The following is a 24,652-nucleotide window of genomic DNA, read 5'->3' as shown; positions in this document are numbered from 1 at the left end:
GGAGGGAGGCAGCATGTTTGGCCTTGCAGTAATAGGCCTTGGGTTACTGCTGTCTTTCTCTTGTGAGATTAGAGGAGGTCAGAACATGTGGCCTCTTTGCCGTTTTTGCAATTCCCAACTGTGATAAAGACAGATTGCAAAACTCTGCAGTATGAGCAGTAATGCCTTCTTCTCTATGCTGTTGTTCTCTTGTGAATTTTAAACCAGACAAAACACAATCGTATAGGTGAAGAGTGGGCCTTAATAATCCCCTGGGTTCATAAAAACTAAGTGAAAAGCAGAGACCTTTCTTTGTTTCCCCTACATGCTTTCATTCAAGTCCCATATAAATAATGTCCTTCAAGTTAGTATGAAATTTACTCTCTATTTGAATACCAACAGTGGGCTGACAACTGAAGCCCCAATTTACTTTAGTTTCAGGATGGAGGTGGGTACATTATTTTGCTTGCTTTTTATCTATTACATCCTGCATGGCAGATTTATTTATTTAATTGAGGCAGAAGATGAGAGTATTGAGAGAAATCAAACATAAGTTAGAACAGTCTTAAAACTAGGAATCTAAAAGGAATTACATTGGAAAGATCCATAGCAGCTCTTCAAGAACGTTCCCGTGAGTTACCAATATTGAGACATTTCTATGTGTGATCAGTCTGGGTTTGACTCCTGGTCAATTCACCTCGTGCACAGCCACCACCTGTCAGTGGAGGCCTGCATGCTTCTATGATGCTGAACAGGCTTCAGAGGAGCTTCCAGACTAAGATGGACTAGGAAGAAGGGTCCGGTGATTTACTTCTGAAAATCAGCCAGCGAAACCCCTCTGGGTCATGACAGTCCAATCTGCAACCCATCCTGGGGATGGTGCAGGACGGGGCAGTGTTTAAGGGGGTTGCCATGGTGGCAGCTGTCAACAACAATAACATATCTGTTCACGCTAACAACAGTACCCTGTCTGTTCAGGCTGTTGTGATTGTTGAGTAAGTTGGCTGCACCATTAGGGCTTTAGTGGAGTCATCTACAAAGTAAGGTGGTCTAAAATTATAAATGGCAAGTTTAATAAATTTATCTTAAGACCCCTTTTCCTGTTTTAAGGTACCATTCCTACCTGTCTTCAGAGGACTTCTTTTTCTCAGAAAAAAGATAATACTATAGCTATGCCTCACAGTGTATTTTGAGTGGAGCGCCACTTCAGAAGGCTGCAATGACCTGGTATACCTGGGTGACGCACGCTGCCCTTGGTCACTGCCGATAGTCCACCACGTCGCTTGAGGACAAACTGCCCACAGGTTTCTCCTCTTTGATCTGGACACTTTCTGAGACCGAGAGCTGAGAAGAAGGTGATATGAGTCCGCGGGGCTGTTTTGTTGACTTTGTGAGCTTCTTGAGTTCACTTGCAAAAGAAATGCCTTTTCTTTTATCTTCTCGGGATGACTGGGGAGAGAAAGAAAGTTCCACTGATACTGAGTTAAACTCAGGGACCTCAGTCCTGTGATACTATATCAGAAAGGGCACTTTCCCTCTTGCCTCTGTTGTGAACAGACCTTTGGAATGAAGGTCCGAGGGGCTTCTCCCTCGGGACTGTTTCACCTCAGAGGGAATGCATTTATCTTCATACAGTGACAACAACCAACCTTATCCTTTCTCCCTCCTCAATTCTCTCTCCTCCATCCCACAAGCTCTCAAATACGATTACGATGTGATTAAGTGCATCAAATAATTTTTGTTTACCTGAACTTGCTCCTTTAGCTTAAGGATGAATTTTCCAGCACCTTTCCACTTGCTTTGGGCTTGGAATACACACTCCTGATCCGAAAGAACCCTCTGGGAGGACTTTGGGGTAGACGACTTCTTGCTGGTAGGATCTTTCACCACCTCTTCCATGAGCACATAGTCACTCGGGTTGGGGTTGCTCAGAATGCTGTAGGAATATTTGGCTTTGCATAGGGTCTGAAAGGTAAGTACAGTCATCTGAATAAAGATCCAGTATCCCCAACACTTGCTCTCATTGTAAGTTAAAACTTGCAGCTGGACTCAAACCAGACTTTTAGAGATGGAGGGATCTTCCAAATCATGTCATCCAGCTCCTCATTTTCCATTTATGTAGTTGTAGCTTATAATGTACTTCCCCACACTGCCTCATTTAGCTTCACAACAGCCCATGCTTACTATCTTCATTTTCACATGAAGCTTGAACTTACAGAGGTTAAGCTAATTCTAATTCCAGAGGCTACTCAGCTCATAAGTAACAGAAAGAGGACTTGAACCTGATTTTCTGCATGTGCCAAGGGCCACAAACACAAAAGTCCTACAGCCAATGAGAATCCCGATTCTCAGCAGGCTGCCTCTTCAGCATAAAGTCTTGGATATTGAAGGACTTTTAGATGTTATGTGGTGTCACCTCATATATTGCAAAAAATATTTTTCACTTAGGCATTTATTCATTCCACAAATGCTTACCGAGGGCCAACTATGTGCCAGGTTCTGTGCTATACTTTGGGAGACAAGAGAAAAAATCTGAGTCTGCTTAGACTTCAAAGTCATTGAAGAAGCTACTATTAACTGAATGATCATGCAGAATAACAAAGAATAACAAATAGCACTTAAACATTGCTTACCATGTGCCAGGCATTGTGCTAAACACTTTACTTATATATTAGTTTACTTAATCCTTGGAACAACCCAGTGAAGAAAGTACTATCATTATCTCCATGTCATCTGTGCAGTGATATCACTTAGTGGTGGGCTGGAGCCAACTGGAATAGGCTTATGAAATCAGACATAGTTGGAGTATTTACACAACAGAAATTGGCAAATGCTACAAATCAGGGCTCCCTTCCCCACTCCAGAGTAACAGTTTACCAGTATACCATTGTACTGAGGCGTGAAGAGGTTCAAAAACTCGCCCAAGATCTCAGAGTGAATAAGTAGAGCTCACATTTGAACTCTGAGCAATTTGATCTTGAGTTGGTGCTCTTGACCATATACTATACCACTTCTCAGATGAGTGTTTTAAGAATGCAAACCATGACAAGGTTATGAAGGAAGGAAACATTTTTCATTATTCTCTAAAACCATGTAAACAAAGAACCATGACCTAGAGGAGGGAAGAGGCCTTCTGTATATCCTCTGTAGGGCCCTTGAGAGATCCTCATGGAGTCTGGATTTAAGCATTTCTGGGACAATGAAATTACCACTCTGCAGAGTCACCTAAATTCATTATTATCAGCACTTTATGCACAGTCTGACTCATAAGAAACCAAAATCAAACCAGTTGCCCGAGTTGATTCTGACTGATGGCAACCCCACGTGTTGCAGACTAGACCTGCTCTATGAGGTCTTCAAGGCTGCAGCCTTCTGGAAGCAGGTCATCAGGCATTTCTTCTGAGGTGAGTCTGGTGGGTTCAAACTGCCAACCTTTCTTTTAGTAGCCAGTTGCTTTACTGTACACACCACCCAGGGGCTCCTTTGACTCACAGTAGGTACTGGGTAAGTACCTGCTGAAAGAATGAATTCTATTTCACAGGCTTTAAAAGGCACACTCTCCTTTCTCTGGCCCCCACTGTTCTAGAACTTCATTCACCAAATGAGTTGCCGATGCATAGATATTTGATTTGTCCCAATAATTTACAGCTAGGAAACATGGAGGTAGGAAAGGGAGAGGCTTTTACCTGCTGAATGACATCCTGTGCGGTACTGACCCGGGGCGCTTTGATGACAGTTCGAGGTTGTTCTGGAGAGACATCATGCACTTGGACAAAGAAACTCTCCTCCTCAGAGCTAAAGGTCACCTCTCTGTCATCTTGAACAATGCTCTTCTCTTCTTGGTTCTATGTTAAGGAAAAAAAAATTGTGAGTAAAAAAGTGTAGAAATTTATCAATAAAAAAAGCAAAATTTTCCTATTCTCTTTTTTTATTCTTTCTCCAAGCTCATTATCCACAAAACCTACTGTTGTTAGGTTATATATCCTTTAGGCATGTGCTATAGATATGCAAATATATTTTAGTGTATATGAACAAATACATATATATATATATAACAAAACCCTGGAACTATTTGAATTTAGATATGATTGCCAGTTGGCGCCTGTGTTTTTCTCAGCACTATTGCCAAATGAAGGAGGCTAGCTTAAAATGATCTTCTGCAAGGGGGAACATGGGAGGGTGAGGGCAGGCAAATAAACAGTAAGTAGACAGCCCATCTCAGGAAGGGAGAGGTTGACAGAAAGTTCTTTATATCCCCAGCATTCTAGCCTAATCTCAGATCAGGCCACTGAAATGGTGCTAATTATCCTGAAGACTCCAAGAATCACTGTTGGCATCTTGGAAGTTACAAGCAGCCACAAGATCCAGAATCGTCATCATTGATATTAAAGTCAGAGTGATTAACTGCTACCAGGTGGCGCCAAATTGTAACCAGGACCAGAAAAAACTGGTTCCTGGAGTTTTGGGTCAGTTGGTTACACAGGCTTGCTTCCATCATTTCTTTAACCTTTCAATCATGGAACCCATAATTTGTATTATTGAATTTCTTAGGCCCCATTCATTATATTATGGGAGGAGAATTATTGTCTACTTTTATTTCACAAAATGAGATTTTGCTACATATTTGTTGTTATTGTTATGTGCCGTCGAGTCGGACCCAACTCATAGAGACCCCTCATTGAGTTTCTGAGGCAGTATCACTACAGAAGTAGATTGCCCAACCTTCCTTCTGAGGAGTGGCTGGTGGGTTTGAACTGCCAGCCCTCTGGTTAGCAGTCAAGTGCCTTAGGCACTATGCTACCAGAGCGCCTTTACTACATATACTGCCATGCAATTTGTTGTTTCCTCCACTTAAAAGACTGTGGTCTTTATTCAATGCCAATCCCTAGAAATCTAACTGCATGATATGATCTGGCTGCATAATATGTTCTTGCATTGATCATACTATACTTAACCAGTTAAAGTGCTGTGGGATAACACACGTGACATAATTATAATCGCAACACTCTGAAAATCAAGAAGCAAGCAACAAAAAACAAAACAAAAAACGGTCTAAGTAGCTAGTTAAAGTATTCTGACATCCATGCACTAAGCTTTACTTTTAAGAGCACTCCCTTTTTGGTCCTTAGGCCCTTATTCCAAGCTCATGTGCTTTAATGAATTCCACCATATCAGAAGGAGCTCTGGTGGCGCAGTGCCTAAGGCATTTGATTGCTAACCGGAAGGCTGGTGGTTCAAACCCACCAGCCACTCCTCAAAAGGAAGGTTGGGCAATCTACTTCCGTAGTGATACCACCTCGGGCAATCTACTTCTGTAGTGATACCACCTCGGAAACCCAAGGAGGGGTCGCTATGAGTCAGATCCCACTCAATGGCAACGAGTTTGGTTTTGTTTTTGACCATAAAAGAAGCCACAGGTTACGAACAGAGAAGATAACAGCAGCCCTCATTTGTATAGCTTTTTACAGTTCATTAAGGCTTTTTCTACACTTTATCTACAGATTTGACATGAATCCTACCATAATTTTTGAGCTATGTATGGTAGTTTTCATTATAAAAAGCAAGCCAAACCCATTGCTGTGGAGTCAATTCCAACTCATATGAACTTTATGGGACAGAGTAGAACTGCCCCAGAGGGTTTCCATGGCTGTAAACTTTGCAGAAGCAGATTGCCACATCCTTCTCCCAAACCACTGGCCTTTTGGTTAGCAGCCAAGCTCTTAACCCCTGTGCCACCAGGGTTCCTTAGTTTTTAATTACAGATTTTACAAATGAGTGCACTGAAGCTTCTAGAAGTTACATGGCCTCCCCAAGGTCATCTCGTGAGAGACAGAGTTAGGTTGGTCTGATTTCAAATACAGTAGCTGTCAGAGGAAGGAGCACTGAAAGTCTGGAGATAAGAAAATTATGAAAGGCAGGCAGGAGAGATCAGAGGTCACAGATAGCAATTTACAGGCTTTCAATTTATGGGCAAACTGCTTATGTATCTTACTAAGCCCACAGGCTAAAATACATGGAAATGCTTATAGCTTAATGTCTGCCAAGACAATGTCCTCTTGCACTCAGTAATTGCTGAATTCACTTATTCAATCAGGAAATACTTACTGGTTATCACTGTGCACCAGGTAAACCAAGATACATTAAATGTGATTTGTTATCTTTTGAGATGTATTTCAGTGATTTCAAAAATCTCCTACCAACAATGGCACAGAGAGGAGAACTTACCGTATTCTACCTGGCAGAAAACTCCTGCTAGCCTTCCCTTCATATTTACCCCCTTTTCCTTCAAAATGCTTTCTCTTCCCTCAGGGTTTATCAAGCATCTACTCCCGAGGTCTCTACTGCCTGGTGCATACACACTTTAAATGGCATATGGGCATTCCTCACCTCCCTAGTCCTTGCAACCATGTTGTGGGCTGAATTGTGTCTCCTCAAAAGATATATTCAAGTCCTCATATCCAGTACCTGCGAAGGTCACTTTATTTGGAAAGAGAGTCATTGCTCATGCAATTAGTTAACATGAGGTCATTAGGGTGGGTGCTAATTTCTTTATAGCTGGCATCCTTATATAAGAAAGAGTCCTGGTGGTGCAGTCGTTAACCACTCAGTTGCTAACTGAAAAATCATCGGTCTGAACTCCCCAGCTGCTCACAGGAGAAAGATGGGGCAGTTTGCTTCTGTAAAGATTTATAGCCTAGGAAAGCCTATGGGGTAGCTCTACTCTGTCCTATAGGGTTGCTGTGAGTTGGTATTGATTTGATGGCAATGGGATCCCCATAAAAAGAGGAGAGGAGACATACAAGGAAGACAGCTATGTGAAGGCAGAGGCAGAGATTCGAGTCCTGTTATCATGAGCCCAGGAATGTCTCTAGGTACCAGAAACTGGTAGAGATTGGAAGCTAGAGCCTTTGGTGAGAGCGTGCACAGCCCTGCTGACACCTTGAATGCGGACGTCTAGTCTCCAGAAGTGTCAGAGTACATTTCTGTTATTTTAAGCCACCTACTTTGTAGTAATTTGTTACAGCTGTCCTAATCAATTAATATAAACCATATTAGTAACACCCAACAGTTCATCAGTTTCTTCTCTGGCTTGCTCCTCCCACTGCCTCCTACAGTGCCTTGTGAAGACTGACACTGTAGTTACAGGGCAAGAGGTAGGTGCTCAAAAGTACTAGTTTAGTCATACTGTTGAAGTGACTCAGTTGTCTCCTCAATGGTGTCTTATGAGGCATTATTTCTCTCCTGGAGCAATGACCTGATATGTCACTTTAAGAAAAGGCGGTTAAGTTAGTGGTCTCTTATCAGTTTATTCTGAAACAACAACAACAACAAAAACAATGGTGCTCCATCACCAAGGTCAAAAAGGAGCCAAACAACAATCTGGAACCAACACGGCACTTGTACTGTTTCCTTCATGGGAATATTCCTCCATGCAAACATTCCAAAAAACCAAATCCATTGCCATTGATTCATAACAACCCTGTATGACAGAGTAGAACTGCCCCACAGGGCTTCCAAAGCTGTAATCTTTAAGGGAACAGACTGCCACATCTTTCCTGCAGAGCAGCTGGAGGGTCTGAACTGCCCAACTTTTGGGTAGCAGCCAAGCACTTAATTACTGTGCCATCAAGCCTCCTCCAATGGGGATATTAGTATGAATAACATACAAGTTTTACTAATTTTGACTTAGATAGAGAAATGATTCTTACTTTGTGTGAAGTTATAGAATATTTTCAAGGAAATACTGTTATTTTGTTTGTAAGCACAGAATCTTCTATTAGTTAAGACTTAAATAGTACTAACAGGAAAGCAAATTAACCTATACTCACTGCCATTGAGTTGATCTCAATTCACAGTGAACCCTCCTGGGGTTTCCGAGGCGGTAGCTCTACAGAAGTAGATTGCCCAATCTTCCTTCTGAGGGGTGGCTGGTGGGTTTGATCCACCAGCCTTCTGGTTAGCAGTCAACTGCCTTAGGTACTACGTCACCAGAGCTCCCAAATTAACCTATAGGCCTGGTTTATACAATAACGGACACTCATAACAGTGGCTTTTTCACACATATAAATAAAATACTGGCCCCACAGCTGATGACATAGACATGGAATCCTTTAAATTCTTGCTCCCTTGGTTAAAAAGTAATAATCTTTAGACTGAATTTCTATAACTTAGAGATAGCACTCTGCATATAAGCAGAAGAATAAAAGCATTTCTCAACATTTATTTAAGAAGGACAACAAGTCGATGTGGAATGGCATGGAATTCTAAATGTGATGGGGGTGAGTGGTGAGATCGTTAATTTGATACCAAACTGTTACAGTGTGAGCTGCTGGACACACTTACTTCCTGCTGGGTTTTTAAGACAATCCTGCCGACGTATCCCTCTTCTGGAAACCAGCTGCTTAAAATCTGCATGATCTCTTCTTCAGGACCAATAACTCTCTGGAACGGCTGTTTCCTGCATTCATTCTTTTCTTTAGATATAAAATACTTTTCTTCCATCAAAAAATAGTCTGTAGTCATAGGTTTGGGGCCTTGCTCAGTCGTCCAAATCTAAAGAAAAAGCAAAGGCAAACTTGAGGCACACCTTGAAGAGTGAGGCAAAAACTTTAATTTAAATCAGTTTCATGTTTCTGGGGTTTGGATATGTTTGATGTTTAAGTGATAAGTAAAACCTACTCTGGAGTGTTGCGTAATTCTTTTTTGAAGATGTAAGAATTTTCTTTTGTCCAAAAAGAATTGTTTATGTCTATTCCGGGCAATGGCACAATTTATTCATTATCCCCAAAGAGTGTATCTATTTTTCCAACTGCCGGAATGAGAATCCTACTGAATTGAAGACTTTCAGGCTTTTCAGTCCATGAATTTAGAACTCTGTAATCTCAAAACATAGGAACTAGGGCAAAGAACCTAGTCTACTTTTTCACGAGGACAATGTCTTTTTTTTTTTCATGTTGGAAATACTCAGTCATTTGCTAATGGAAGGTCCACAGGTCTACATGCTCATCTGATCTAAGTTCTTGGGAATGCTCCTTTCAATAAATCCTTGACAGTGTGCCTAGAGCACTGTTTTCTTTGTTGGCTTCTGACTCTGTGGTAAAACAGAGTGGCTGAGACAAGTCTCTGGAGTCAGACTGACCTGGCTCTGAGGTCTACCTTTAATACTTAACAGCTGTGAGGTTTTGGGCAAGATATTCAACCCTTGGAGACTCAGTTTCTCCATCTATGCATTGGGAATAATAAGAATAACAACCTTCTAATTTCGTTTCATTTCACTGCTGAGGCCCTTGGTATAAAGCAGAATATGACCACATTAAGAGAACAAATACTACGCATCACTGTGAGTACTTTTAGTGATGTATTTTTTTTTCACCCTCTTATTGTACCGGTGGGAGCTCTGGTAGCATAGTGCCTAAGGCACTTGACTGCTAACCAGAAGGTTGGAGGTTCAAACCCACCAGCCACTCCTCGGAAGGAAGATGGGACAATCTACTTCCATAGTGATACTGCCTCAGAAACCCAAGGAGGGGTCGCTATGAGTCAGGTCCGACTTGACAGCACGTAACAACAACAGCAACATTGTACACAGTACTAGCAAAAGGCTGAATGAGAAGAGGATGCAGAAATGCCCTTTGCTGCCTTCCTGTGCTAGGTGACAGAGAGAAGGCTGCCACCATCTGGCCTGGAGTAACTAAACGCCCTTTTACTCAGATGACTGTCAATGATACAACTACCAGAGTTAACACGTGGCCCTGGTATGTCTCACTTGGAGGAAAAGTAGAATGTGCTGAAGAGGGTTGAGGGCAGAAGATTCTAAAGGAGACTGGGTCCCTTCACCCCAGGCCTTGGTCTACAACTGGCACTGTGCTATTGACTCTATCATGCCAAGACAAATGGATTGATTTAAGCACACAAATACCACTACAGGAATAATCCGGGACATGAAGCATCCATTGGTGGGTTAGCCAGCACAGTCACCTCCATGGGAGGGCAGTGTCACCCAGTCCTCTCTTTACATCCACATGATTATTTACATGGGGCAACAATGAAGGAATGGCTGCTTTTTATGGGTGGCCCATGGGAACACATTTTAACTTCATATCCCCACATTTTATAGATTCTCCAAAACCCCGAGAGTACTTTGTGACAGTAGACATTGACATTTATGGACTGATTGATTTGAAAAAAATGAAACAAAACTCTGGCAGTAGCATATGTTCAAAAATCTATGAAATTTGATACCTAAGTTATTTTCTCTGACTCCATTTAAGTCAACTATAAAATGTTGGGCAATAGGGCTCCTAGTCTGTCCATAGAGACTTCTTCTTAAATGGCAGAACCATTTATTAATAGAGCTCTGGTGGCATAGTAGATAAGACATTCAGCTGCTAACCAGAAGGTCAACACTTCAAACCCATCAGGTGATCTGTGGGAGGAAGATGATGCAATCTTCTTCTATAATGATTTACAGCCCTGGAAACCCAGTGGGGGTTGCTATGAGTCAGAATCGACTGGATGGCAGTGGGTTTGGTTTTATTATTATCATAAGTTTTCTACCAGTTTTAAATTCCCCATATATTCTATGATCCCAGTTACATTTCATCATATACCTTACTTCACTGGGAACTCAACAGTTTTGTTTCCCTTGGTCTACCCCAAGGAGGGAAAGGTATTCTGAAATGGGTTAAGGATAAAATAGTCTGCAAGGATATTAGGACACTGTGCCAAGCAGGGGTAGAGCTTCTAGTGTAAAGAGAAAGGGAATTACACTGTCTCCACTACAGACAGTGGAGACTGCCTGAGATGCCTCTCTTTGTTCCTGGCCCTCTCCCTCCGACAGGTCCTTCCATGGGAGAGGACCGTGCCTGCAAAAGGCTGCAACATCCTTGGCTAAGATACAGAGTGGGAATGGCAGGGCATGGAGGGCTTAGATCAGTTCTACTACAGGGCTTGGGGTAGCAGGTTCTCATTCCCTTGTTTTAGGCTCTTCATGCCTCTTTACACCAAAAGAGGGATGGGACTTAAAGGGCCAACATCAAGGGCCAGGGAAAGGGGATCAGGTTACTCAACTTGCAAAGGAAGGCCTTAAGCTGGAGGGCTGAAGGTGTCTTCTTGGTCACATGACCAATCCTAGTGCTCTAAAAATGAGAGGCCAACTCCTAGAATGGCTCGGAGACTCATTCAGCTCATGTACAAATTCTGATTATTTAATGAACTCAGAGTTAGGAAGGATGCTAAGCTTGGAGGACAAGAGGACATGTTGTGGGAAGGCTACATATTCTGGTGTTTATCCTTCTACAGCCCAGTGTTTCACGTGGCTGAAAAATTTAAAAAATTTTTCTTTACAAGTTAAAGTAGCATAGTAGTACCAACTGTATCTGATTCTCTCAGATCATTCTTTGGTGGGACTCAGTCTTGAATGACATATTTATAAATAATTAAAAGGAAGATCATTAACATGAACCTTTGTGGATGTGTGTATATACATTTATAGGCACAGACGCATCTACACACACATGCACAGGTACGTTCATATATGTTAGACATGGATTTTTCCAATCACGGGGTCAGTAGACTTACTTGGTGGAGAAGCTGCTTTGCTTTGGTGCCTCCATTTATAGTGAAAATGGTAAAGGGCTCTGGACCTGGGACCCCGTGCACTGTGACTCTGTGTGTCTGCAAACATTTTCTTTCTTCTGTATTAAACATCTGTCAAGAAAACAAGAAACATGGTTTCTCATTCACTCTAAATAACATGTTCAGGTTATACTCAATACAGAAGTTCTTAGAAGTATGTTCAAGGACAAGTAAATAAAAAAGAAGAGAACCCTTTTATAACCTGATGCACTTTTTTGTGGTACATCTTTTCTCAACTGTCTAGTGAGGAAATTTAGCAGCACACAAAACTATTTATTTTAGCTCAAAGTGTCTCTTTCCATGATAAGTAGGGAACTGATTATCTGAAAAGCATGTTAGTCTTTAATTATAATTTGCTTTTCATCAATCTCTCTTGGGTTCCTGCTTTTCTCAGGGCACTGGGTAGAAATTTTGGATGATAAAATGATAAATAAAAGGCTCTGCCCTTAGGGAGCTCCCCTCAAGACACACAACAATCTATCATACAAAAAGCATGTTTGTTGCCTGGCTACCACTACTGGACATTCTGATCAGGAGCATGATGGATAAATCCTGATAGAAAGGGAGAAAAATGTGGAACAGATCTTCAAATTCTTAAAGAATCTAGACTTACTGGACCTATGGAAGGTTGACATAGAGGGAAAGGGTAGCAAGGATTTAGCACTTAGAGTGACCTAAAGCAGGGTACTCTGGGAACCTCAACAAGTTCTGTGAGTGATGTGTTGGAGAAAAGAAGATTGTAAATGGATGTAGAAGCCAGACCATGCAGGGCTTTGTCTAACTGGTTAAAAAATTTACCTTGGAAGTGGCAAAATGGCGACCTGAGAGCCAGAGTGTTTTTAGTGTGCTGTATTTTTGCTTACTCAATTTTACTGAGGTATGATCTGCTTACAATAAAATATCCACATTTAAATTGTATGGCTTAGCCTGCACTGTATTTTTAAAAATTGAAATTGTTGCAAACATTCACACATCAAAAGATTTCATACAAAAATACACATTTCCTGATTCTCTTGAAAAAAATCAGAGGACCTTGTTACATTGCATGACAACTAGCAAGGGAAGCAGCCACCTTCTTTAAGTAACCCAGGAACAACCCACTTTCTCAGAGTCTCTGCCCAGTGCCCAGTCCACTATGCACACACTTCCAGGATCTCCTTGCCGCTCTCTGGCATTTGAGTCTCTTATCTCTGCTATAAACTTTATCCCAAGAGCAATAGAGAACCAACAAAGGGTTTCTAACAGATGAGTGATGTGATCAGATTTAGATTAAACATAGGTTTGTTTGGGAGGCCTCACAAGAGGAGACAGCAGTGGGAGAAGCCCAGAGGAACAGAGACCAGTTAGGGACCCACTGCCACAAGCTGGGTAAAAATTAATGAGAGGTGTGGCAGCAGGGATGGATAGAGATGAATGGATTTGAGATACAGTAAGGAGATAGAGTTATCAGGTCTTACATGATTGGCTCTTGCGGTAGGGAAAGGAGGAGGGAGAGAGGGAAAATCTAGGATGATCTCCAGGGTCTCCATGGGTCAAAAAACAGGTAACCAAACATAGATGTTGCTGCCTAGGAACACCAAGGATGGCATAGTGTGTGTGGAGTCTTCAGTTCTGATAGTGAGTGAGGACGACCAACCCAGGACAGGGTACTAAGAGAGCACCTGACTCCTGCTCTTGGGCACCAGGCTGCCTGCCTCCGCTTGTCAATCCTCTCTACAAGGCGGAGGCAATACTTCTCCCACTTTGGCCAAAGTGCTGTTCTCGATCTTGGCTGTACAGTGGAATCACCTCTGCATCTCAGGTGCCAGGATACCAGTCACACATAGCCAGCAGCACCCGGCTGCCCACCTGACCCCTGCTCTGTCTGTGAGCTCTGTCCCTGGACTATGAGGAAGCAAAGGATTTACCTGGTCCAATCTAAAGTTTCTATAAGTATCAAGATACTTCATTAGGCTTTGTTTAATTAGCCTCTTTCCTGACTTTGCTATTGACTTGCTTTCCTGCAGGCACTATAATGTGTTCATAAACCACACAGGCTTTGGCACTGGATGAACTTGGGTTTAAATCCTGGCCTGCTGCTAGCTAGCCGTGTGACCTTGAACTAGGTACTTAGTTCTTATTTCCTCATGGGCACAATGGAGACAATACTAATCCATGGCTCATGAAGTTACTGAGAAGAGTGAGTTAATACAGGCAAAGTACTTAGTAAGTGTCAGGTGCCAGCCATTATGGTCATTATTGTTTTTTTCCCAGAGGTACCTAATTAATGATTCTAATAGGTCACTTTCCTGTATCACAGGAAAGCCTACTCCAGTGTACCAAACACCCCAACAGTGCTTTGGAAATAGAACTTAATTACCAAAGAGGCTGGTGTGGTACTGCCAGAGGAATTTTCTTCCATCCTTCTGCTGTTTATGAATAAACTGGAGATTTCCAAGACTTCATTGTGGAGGTTTCGCAGCTGAAGATGTCGATATCCTAGAATGATGCAGCATTGGGAAAAGCTTGTTAGGGGAAACCAGGGAGGGCTTCCTGTAAGTGGCATTACCTGAACTAAAATCTGAAGGACCAGAGATGACGTAGAGGGAAAGGGTAGGCAAGGTTTTAGCACTTAGAGTGACCTAAAGCAGGGCACTCTGGGAACCTCAACAAGTTCTGTGAGTGATGTGTTGGAGGGAGATCTACAATGCCAGGTAGAGATAGGATATAAGATGGGCAATGGTAGCACCAGCCATGCCACCAGCAGGTGCCTTTTCAATGGGAGAGTGCTGCACCCTGCAGACTGGCCACCCAGTGGTAATTAACTTCCCCAAGTACTGTTTCTAACTTAAAACAGAAAACAATAGGAGGAAAATCTGATCATTTTTATAGCAAGGCATCTCCAGTTATCACTGTTTTACAACTATTCCTTCTTCATTCACCTTAGAACAGCTCCAGTGGTCATAAAATATTCTAACAATTGAACTGGTTAAATAAGTTACGGGATGTGTGTGTGTATGCATGTATAAAACAGAATAATGTATAGTTATGAAAAGTGGGGCATTCCTGGGGGTGCAAATAGTTAATGTGCTTGGCTGCTAACTGTAAGGTTGGAGGTTCAAGACCACCTAGCGGCTCCTTGGAAGAAAGGCCTGGTGATGTACTTCTGAAAAATTAGCCATTGAAAACCCTATGGGGCACCATTCTACTCTGACACACATGGGGCCGCCTTGAATGGGTTCAATGGCAACTGGTGCTAGTACTGGTTAAAAGTGGGGAGGCAGACGTAGAGTGATTAATCATGGCTAGTTGCTCACTGCCATTGAGTCGATTCTGATTCATAGTGACCCCCTTTGGGTTTCCGAGGTGGTAAATCTTTACAGAAGTGGATTGCCCAGTCTTCCTTCCGTGGAGTGGCTGGTGGGTTTGAACCACCAACCTTCTGGTTAGCAGTCAAATGCCTTAGGCACTACGCCACCACAGCTCCTTACTATATATATTGTTAAGTGAAAACCAGTAAGTTGAAAACACTAATAGTAGGAGAAGCATATTTATTAAAAATATATATTATATGTTCACATGTATATACGTGGGCAGAGGAAAAAAAAGCCTGCAAGAGATATATACTCAGAGTGATTATTTCTAGCAATAAAAAAATGGGTACTTTAAAAAAATTTAAATTTTGCTTCTTTGTATTTTCTTATATTTCTGAAATGGTTGTATACTACTTGTGCAATGAACAGGAAAAGAACAAAAAGTAGGAAACTGTAATATGTTTGTGAAGCTCAGAGGACAGCAGCTTGAACCTGGTGGTGGGCGTGTGGCAGTCTGTACTAGAACCTTGATACGTAGACCGGCAGGGTCAGCATCCCCTGACAGCTCATCAGAAATGTGGAGTCAGGCCACACCCCAGACTGACTGAATCCAAATCTGCATTTCATTACCAAGAGCGATAGGTGACTTATATAAAGCCACTCCAAACCCCGATTCCAACTCATGGTGACCCTACAGAACAGAGAAGAGCTGTCCCAAAGGGTTTCCAAGGCTGTAAATCTTTACAGAAGCAGATTGCCTCCTTTTTCTTCCATGGAGTGGCTGGTGGGTTCAAACTGGCAACATTTGGGTTAGCAGCCAAATGCTTTAACCACGGTGCCACCAGCACTCCTTAGATGACTCGTGGGCTCATCAAAGTTGGAGAAACAATGCATAGACATTCTGGTCAGGCACAGTACATTGAAATTCCCCAGAGTGCCACAAAGCCAATCCAGAGGCCAAACGAGGAAGCCAGGAGCCCAAGCCAATAGCTCTGGCCTTTCCTCAGATTCTCTGTCCTCCCCCATCTAACACCCACTCTGGCTTCCAACACTGGGCTCCTGCTGGGCACTGATTCCAGACGTGGCTCACTTATGCCAGTGTTGTTGTTAGCTGCCCTTGAATTGGCCTTGGATTCACTGTGACCCCATGCACGACAGGATCAAACGTCGTGACCCACAGGAACCAGACTGTCAGGCCTTTCTTCCTGGCTCATCTTAGGCTGGAAGTTCACTGAAACCTGTTCAGTATCAGAGCAACACAGAAGCCTCCGCTGACAGACGGTGGTGGTTGAACAGGAGGTACCTTGGCCGGGCTCAGACCTGAGTGTCCAAAATGCAAGGTGAGAATTCTACCACCAAATGACTACTGTCCTTATGCCACTACCATGACCAAACCCATCCTCCTGTTTTTCCTTCTTACTTCAGTCTCTGATTTTGAAATGCTGGGTGCTCTGGGTGCTGTTTGAGAAGGGATGTGTGGAAATGGGGACACAAGAATCATTGCTCCCAATATCAACAGGGGTAGGAGAGGCTGTGCTTTGTGAGAACCCATTGCCCTTGAGTCAATTTGGACTCCTAGCAAACCTATGGGACAGAGTAGAACTGCCCCACAGGGTTTCTGAGGCTGTAATCTTTACTGATGCAGACCACCACATCTTCCTCCCACAGAGAAGCTGGTGGGTTTGAACTGCTGACCTTTTGGTTAACAGCCAAGAGCTTAATCACTGCACCACTGGGGCTCCTTCACGGTTTATAAGGAAAGTTGTTAATACCTCAGATTTTTAAAAAATGTGAAAGAAAAACTTCCTTTGACAAGTGCTTTGTAAGAGTTCAAATTCATGTTATTTCCTTCTGCCTCTTATTTTTAACTTGTTAATATGGAAAATGTCAAACATACACAAAAGTAGAGAGAAGAGGGTAAGGAATTCTGGACATCCATTGCCCTGTTATAATTATCATCATTTTGACAATATTATTCTACCTCGTTTTAAAGCCTTCAGTGGAATGATTCTCTGAGCAGTTACTGCCGAACTGTTGTTTTCCACGACTGCAAAACGAAGAAAGACAAGCTCTTCGAAGTGAACCCGGAAGAGGAACTGCTCATTCCACATGGGGTTCAGAGTGTTGCGGTGGATGGGCTTCGTGCGGAAATGGCAGCTGTCCAGGGGCATGCCCAGGACATCAACTTCAATACAAGGGCTTCCCATGCTGTTGCTAGGACACACATTTTGACCAGAGACAATCTATGGGGGAAGGGATCATAGTCACTAAAGATGAAAACAAAATACAAAAAAACAATGACAATTCCTTTCACCTTACCCCTTTCCTCCACACAGACAAGGAACACTGTAATGTACAAGGTAAATGATTAATAAAGCAGTGAGGAAAAAAAAAGTAAGTGATTGTACTCACATGACTGTAATCATGTGAAAAGCCTATTTTGCCAACAGCCTTCACCTAACTATAACCTTTCAGTGTCCACAATGTTCAAATGTCTTCAAATACCAAGTAATTCATCCCCCAAAGTCACCTTTGAACTAAGCAGCAAGTTAGTTCAGAAAACTGTCTAGATGAGATCAAATGGACAAGTTACTAGTCTGAAGCATGAGTAGGAAGTCTGGGGGCCAGTGAGACTTCGGTAAAGGAAGTGGAAAAACCAGAACAGAAATAATGCGAGAACACGGAGACAATGGGAAGAACGTAACCAGTGTCACTGACCATGATGTGCAGAAATGATTGAATGGGGGTGTATTTTGCTTGTATATTTTCACCAAAAATAATAAAATGCTAAAACAAACAAACAAAAACCAAGCAATTAAGGTAAAATTAAGTGTCTCACAGTTGGGGAGAGAAAAAGACAATATCTTATACAATGTAACTGCAAATTTGCTACTAATATTCTATGCATAACATTGTAGGAATGGATTTCATAACTTCAAGACCTTTTTCTTGAAGTTTTGAAGTAAGTCACAGAGTGCCGTTAAAAATTAATTCATAATATTCTGTAAACAAAAAAATCACCTCAGTTGTAGCTAAAATGGTCAAATTGGAAAGGGGCTATACTGCCTGACTGTCTCAGGAAAGAGAAAAAGCACTACGAAAATCTATAAATGGTATTATTCTGGGAGGAGGGGTTGTTCTGGCAGAGGGCCATTGGATATTCTTCCTTTGGAGGAGTGACAGACAAGATCTAAGATGATCTACCCAGTGGGGTTATTGTTTTTTTACTTTTTGGCCTCTGTCAGACAAGGAGGAGGGAAGGGATTGAGAAATAGTCTGTCTCTGGTCAAAGTGTGTGTCAGACTGAAGAGCTACCAGGGTTCCGTTGTAAAGGGCAGTCTGTGGAGTTTTGATATTGAATTAATTAGGCAATGAAAGGAATAAGGAAAGACCAAAGAATGATAATGGCTAACTTATAAGGAGAAAAATACCTACTTGTATGTGCATATTGATGCTACTAGCTTCTCTGATGGTGGCTTAAGGCTAGCTGCTTTAACAAGGAGCTCAACTCTTATGGGACATACTTAGGGCTAGGCTTCTGTGGGCACTGGGAGACAGAATTACCATCAGTACCTCAAGTGAAGCAGGAATCTCATTAACTCCATCTACTTCGCTCTGGCCTATACCAGTGCCCAATGCTGGCATACCTAAACCATAGCCACTGCCTTCTGAGAGGTAAAGCAATTCTATTGAGAACAAAATCTGCACTTTCAAAATTGTGACATGACAGCTTGGTAACATGTTGAATTCTAAACAGGTTCATACCTAGGAAGGCTTAAACACTAACTCTATTCTGATAATAGGGGCCACACTTACAGTTAAAGAATAGATGGCAGGCTCCATGTTTTCCAGTTCTCGTTCCAATGGAGAAAACTTCTGATACATGGGACAGTTCTTGTCCCATAGAACTGGAGGTTTCAACACATAACCACAGCTACCGTTGGCCTCAAACATGGCAGCATTTAAATGTAAAGGAAGGTCTGCAAAACATAAAATAAATAAGCAAACAAATAAAAGCAACTCAGTACTCCTTGCTACTTTGTCATTTAAGTATCTTCTCATAAATTTACTTTACAACTCAAGAGATATTTTGAGGGTGGGTGGGAGAAGGAGATTCATTGGTTAGGGGTTCCTGGGCTTCTGTTAAGAGTGATGGGAAAATGTGGATACAGATAATGGTGATGGTTGATAAACATGATAAACATAGTATCACTGAACTGTACAAGTGAAGATGGTTTAAATAGCAGGTTGAAATATAAATATATATATATATATATAATCACAAAAACGTACACACACCAAAATCCTCAAGAGATCTTTGATTCAATTTTCCCTAAGATTAAGCATGAAGAAGAGATAACCATTAATTCATTCCATAGACTGACTGAGTGCTCACTATGTACCAGTTAGTGTTCTAGCATCACAGGTAACAAGAGACAAAACTCCCTACCCACACAGAGCTTACAATCTACGGGATAGGCCCAGAGTTCCCACTCCAAACCAGGTTCTGTCACTTAAAAATTTACCATATCCATCTGAAAAATCTTGTGAAATACTTCATTTTATACTGAATAGCATTTTCTTACTCCAAACAACAAACCATATAGACGATTGCATGATTAATTCTTGCTTTGTCAAATGTAAGATAAAATCTTAATTATTCAAGAAAGAATAGAATAGCCAGAAAACATACCTTTTCTTTGAAATTTAATTTTAAGCCATACATTACAATACTTTGTACCTCTTTTTTTTTTTTTGTAGTTAAATTCGGGAAAAAAAAAAAAAATCACCACCACATACACCTCATATCCACCCTCCCTTCAATAATAAACTTTGGGAAGCCTCCCACAGTGACTTTGAATCTTCGTGGCCAAGTTTTATTTGGCACAGTCATTTCATGAGCAATTGGATGAGCACTGTTTCCAGGCTCTCCTGCACTTAAATGTTCATCTGATGGCACAAGCCTGTTTAAGAACTGCCCAAATGAGCCAAAAGTTTATGAGACACACCTGAGGAATGTTCTCTCTGATAGCTTCCTTCCGTGTGCACAGTGAACTTTGCTACATGGATGAACATCAGGGAAAAATATGGCAAACACCACAGAGCACGGGAAGGTGGCCCCCACGTGGCTGGTATGGTGTGTGGGAATTGCTGGGGCAAGATGTCTGAGACATATGAAAGCTCCTTGGGCCTCAGTGTTCTCATCAGTAAAATGGGTGCATTGGCCCCTTCTCCCAGGCCCCTTCCAGCCCTGGTATGACTGATCTGTGGAGGATCAGTTATCTTGCCTACAGTGGGAGAAAACTCTCTCCCTAGGTGACTCTGTGACAAAGAAACATAACCATAGGATAGAATGGCTAAGAGGGAAGCAAAGTAGCTCACAAAGAGTTGACAAATGTAAAATGGATATGTACTGTTAACAGTAATAAAAGCAGCTCATACTTATTGAGCTCTTACTATGTACCAGGCACCATTCTAGGCATTTTATGTGCATCAGTGCCTTACAATACCCACAAGGCAGATCCTTTTCAATGTCATCATTTTTATAGATGAGGAAATGGAGGCACAACAAAGTGAAAATACCCAAGACACAAGTTAGCAAGTGGTGGAAACTAGGATCTGAACCCAGACAGCCTGACCAAGAACTTCCAGTTGGAACTATGGAGCCACATAATGCACATCTCATGGATGTCATAAAGATACATGAGATGATGTGTCCCTGCTCCAGGGCCTGGCACAGAAAAGGTGCTCAACAAACAGTAGAGTGGTCCAAATGGTTAACACACTTGGCTGCTAACTGAAAGGCTGGAGGTTCGAGTCCATCCAGAGGCATCTTTGAAGAAATGCCTGGAGATCTACTTCTGAAAAATCAGCCATGGAAAACCCTGTGGAGCACAGTGCTTGTTCTCGTTCCCTAGTGCCACTCTGACAGGAATACACCACAAATGGGTTGGTCTTAACAAACAGGAGTTTATTCTTACAATTTGGAGGCTTTAAGTCCAAGTTCAAAGTGCCAGACTCTAAGGCTGGTTGAAAGCCCCTCAACCTTGGGGTCCAGCTCTGCTTCCTGCTCCCGGCCCACTGGAGCTAGAGGCGTTTCTGCACTCAGACAGCTGCTGGCTGCTGAGGCTGAGAAACCCCAAGGCTGACAAGTCAAAAGGCACAGTTCTGATGTTACCAAACCACACGGCAGGCCATTAACTTAAGTCCATTATAAGTCCCAAGGAAGGCAGAGCATAGCAGGCTGCTGAACAATGACACGGCTAATGCAGGGTCCAAGTGTGCCATACGCCAGAGACCATTCCCAAAGCTTCTCTTTATATACAGGAAGCAGACCTCATACCCAAAACAGCTACTCAGCTGCTTGTGGTAGATCCCACCATGGAGTTGATTGCCAGTCTCATCATGGGGAATAACTACCACCAGCTGCCCAGCCACTCAACCAGGCCCAGCCAAACTGACACAGAAACATAACCACCACAGTGCTACTACTCTGACACACATGGGGTTGACACGAGTCAAAATTCAAAAATTCAAGATTCAAAGGCAACTGGTTGGTTTTTATTATATTATGATTTTATGTTAATATCCATTTGGATTTGAAGTCTGATTTTGTTAGCACTGTGTTCTAACCTGGAATTTTTCAAAACTTTAAAGCACTTCTTCTTAATGAAAATCTCATTAGGTGATCCATTATATAAAATAGTGAAGTCTTGGTGCAAGGTCACACAGCTAGAAAGTGACAGAGCTGGTCCAAGAAGACTGTATGTATATTAACCCCTGTACCATATGGCCTCCCAAAGACCTTGTCCTGTCTGTCCCTCTTCCTGGTCCCAGAAGGACAAAATTGAAAGCAGGAAGAGACCCTTGAGGTCAATTCATACTCCTTGTCTCTTTTGACTGCAGCATTGCTCACAACTATGTCTTTGTTCCTGGGTTGGCTCCCTGCTGAGCCCGGCACTCCTGCCCTGGAGCATCTTCAAGTCCACCAAGCACACCGTGGCTGGCATGGAATATGCTCAATAGAATTCTCCCAAATTAATGGATTAAATACATCTCTCATTTTGCTGAGCAGGAAGATCAGAGAAGAAAATCTGAGGACCAGACAATGGGAGCACCTTGCCTGTGGTCACCCAGCAAAATAGTGACGACAGAACCTGGACTAGATCCCAGTCAATGCTTCTTGCACTGGCTGTACTTGAATCTGTACGGAGCATTGCACTTTCTGTTATCTCATTTCATCCTTTCAACAACCATGTGATTATTATCATATGCTATGACATCTAAAACATCAATAAAATGGATCCAGGGAAGCTGTTCAGTTCACCCAACACAGCCAATCTACCTCCGTGGAGTGGACCACCTTGATTTAGGAGACAGGCAATGCCTTCAGGGGAGACTGGAGCCCAAGCTACAGCCTAAGTGTGTACTGTCAGCCCTGGGGTGGCCCAAGGAGTGGTGATGCCTTATGTCCCCTTCAGATGTGCCTCCCTTTGCCATCAGTGGAGTCAGTGTGTCTGCACCCATCTTGGTTATTCACAAAAAAGGGCACATCCAAAACCCAATGCATTTCCATTTCTTTGACGAGCCCATTTTGCTAGTTATTTCCATTGTCCTTAAAATATTTCAGTATCATAATAACCAAGGGCGCCAGTGGACACAGAGCTACAGACAGGTCCAAAAATGTGAACAAGCAAGCCACTCGGGACAGGTTTGAAAAGAAATGGGAAATAAAATTTTTACAACTTTGAAAATATTCCATTATTATTTCCACTTGTGAGTCCAAATCATACTGTTTTCATAACTTATCAACCACACTTAATGATAGCTACCATTTGTGGAATGCTTACTATGTGCCAGGCATCAGCTAAGTACAGTGCTTCATCTGTATTATCTCCTTCAGTTTAATTACATTGAAAGAAGCAAACAGCACAAGGGTGAAAAATATGACCGATATCTGTACCTGTGTATCTGTGGGGGCAGCCACAAATGGGCACTGTTGGTACCAGTGCCCGGGAGCTAGCTGTTCCCAAAGTTAAAGCTGTGGTTTGACCTTGGCTGGAGACAAGGCTGAGCTGTGGCTTTATGGTTCAGCACAGTTAGTTAAGATCTGATTCAGTTCAGTCATGTGAGATGAATGGTAAGACCTGTTTGCCACTTACTTCATTGCTCAGGGGAAAGATTGTGGTGCTTGAATGAGCTCCTAAGAAGTTTCTTCATCTACTCTTTCCTCTTCTGTGTAGCACCCTGCCCCCACAACTGACGAAAATAGAGTTATCTTCTAAACCCTCATAACCATCACCATCAAGTGGATTCTGACTCACCGCAACCCTGTGTGTGTCAGAGCAGAACTGTGCTCCATGGGTTTCCAATGGCTGCTTTTACAGAAGTAGAGTGCCAGGCCTTTCTTCCAAGGCACCTCTGGGTGGACTCCAACCTCCAACCTTTTGGTTAGCAGTCATGTGCATTAACTGCTGGCACCACACAGAGACTCCTAAACTCCCATAGTTCTTATGTTTATTATTACAGATTGTCCTGTGACCTTGGGCAAATAATTGCTTTGTGCCTTGGTTTCCTCATTTGAGAAATGGGGATTATAACAGTACCCATCCTTCAGGGTTGTTGTGAAGATTAAATAAGATAATATGGGTCAACAATTTAGCATAGTGGCTGGCTCACAGTGAGCAGGCAATACATGATAGGTGTCATTCTGGAGTTTTAGGCCTCCTCAGTTACCTGTTATCAAAGTCATATCAACAGTGGAGAAACATAAACACAACTTTCTTTCTCATTCAATTCATATGCTTCTTTTCCTCCTGTTAGCCACTCTTAGGCACTGGCTATTATTCTTCATCTCAATCGCAAAAGGGTGAGAAGATGTAACAATGATTTTAACTTGAAAAGTGTTTGGAGTGACATCACTTTTTGATTACAAGAACATAATGGGACAGGTTACTAAGGGTTATTAGGAAAACTCTGCTCTAAAAGTTCTTTAAAAAGAAACCAGACATTACGTTGAGTGAAATAAATTAATCACAGAAGGACAAATATTGCATTAAGTCCACTGTTGTAAAAAGTCAAAGAAAGGTTTATACATAGAAGGAAACTTTTTTGTTGGTTAGCAGGGATGGGAGAAGAGGGGAGGCTAAATTCCTAGACAGGTTAAAAATATATATATAGCAGGCCAGAAGAGCAGGAGAAAGGGGATAAAAAGCCAGGAACCTGAACAGAAGAGCAGTCAGCCCCAGGGTTACAGGTGAGGAGAGACAACTCAGGGATGCCCGAAGTAGCAAGCAGGAAGAGCAGGAGAAAGGGGATTAAAAGCCAGGAAGCCAGAGAGGAGAGCAGTCAGCCGAAGGGATTAGGTAAGGAGAGGCAACTCAGGCCCGCCCAGAGTAGCAGGCCGGAAGAGCAGGAGAAAGGGGATAAAAAGCCAGGAACCCAGACAGAAGAGCAGTCAGCCCCAGGGTTACAGGGGAGGAGAGACAACTTGGGACGCCTGAAGTAGCAAGTGGGAAGAGCAGGAGAAAGGGGATTAAAAGCCAGGAAGCCAGAGAGAAGAGCAGTCAGGCGAAGGGATTAGGTGAGGAGAGGCAACTCAGGACCACCCAAAGCAACAGGCTGGAAGAGCAGGAGAAAGGGGATAAAAAGCCAGGAACCCAGACAGAAGAGCAGTCAGCCCCAGGGTTACAGGTGAGGAGAGACAACTCAGGGACGCCCAAAGTAGCAAGCGGGAAGAGCAG

General features: G+C 42.5%; 1 protein-coding gene across 1 annotated transcript in view; it reads right to left on the bottom strand.

Annotated features, from left to right (window-relative positions):
* Positions 1–1,236: 1,236 nt before the first annotated feature.
* The window catches only part of PLCE1 (phospholipase C epsilon 1), a 363,784-nt gene continuing 340,368 nt past the window's right edge, over positions 1,237–24,652 (bottom strand). Inside the window, exons 24-31 of the mRNA XM_007951283.2 lie at positions 18,726–18,889; positions 16,891–17,152; positions 13,976–14,094; positions 11,560–11,688; positions 8,323–8,532; positions 3,666–3,824; positions 1,726–1,944; positions 1,237–1,428 (exon numbers count right to left, since the gene is read on the bottom strand). Coding sequence (XP_007949474.1) covers positions 1,237–1,428; positions 1,726–1,944; positions 3,666–3,824; positions 8,323–8,532; positions 11,560–11,688; positions 13,976–14,094; positions 16,891–17,152; positions 18,726–18,889 — 1,454 coding nt within the window. The remainder of the gene's footprint in view (positions 1,429–1,725; positions 1,945–3,665; positions 3,825–8,322; positions 8,533–11,559; positions 11,689–13,975; positions 14,095–16,890; positions 17,153–18,725; positions 18,890–24,652) is intronic.

The sequence above is a fragment of the Orycteropus afer genome, unplaced genomic scaffold (assembly GCF_000298275.1).
Source record: "Orycteropus afer afer isolate SDZICR_OR568_19922 unplaced genomic scaffold, OryAfe1.0 scaffold00293, whole genome shotgun sequence".
Classification (NCBI taxonomy): Eukaryota; Metazoa; Chordata; class Mammalia; order Tubulidentata; family Orycteropodidae; genus Orycteropus; species Orycteropus afer.
This window is presented reverse-complemented; position numbering and strand designations above follow the sequence as displayed.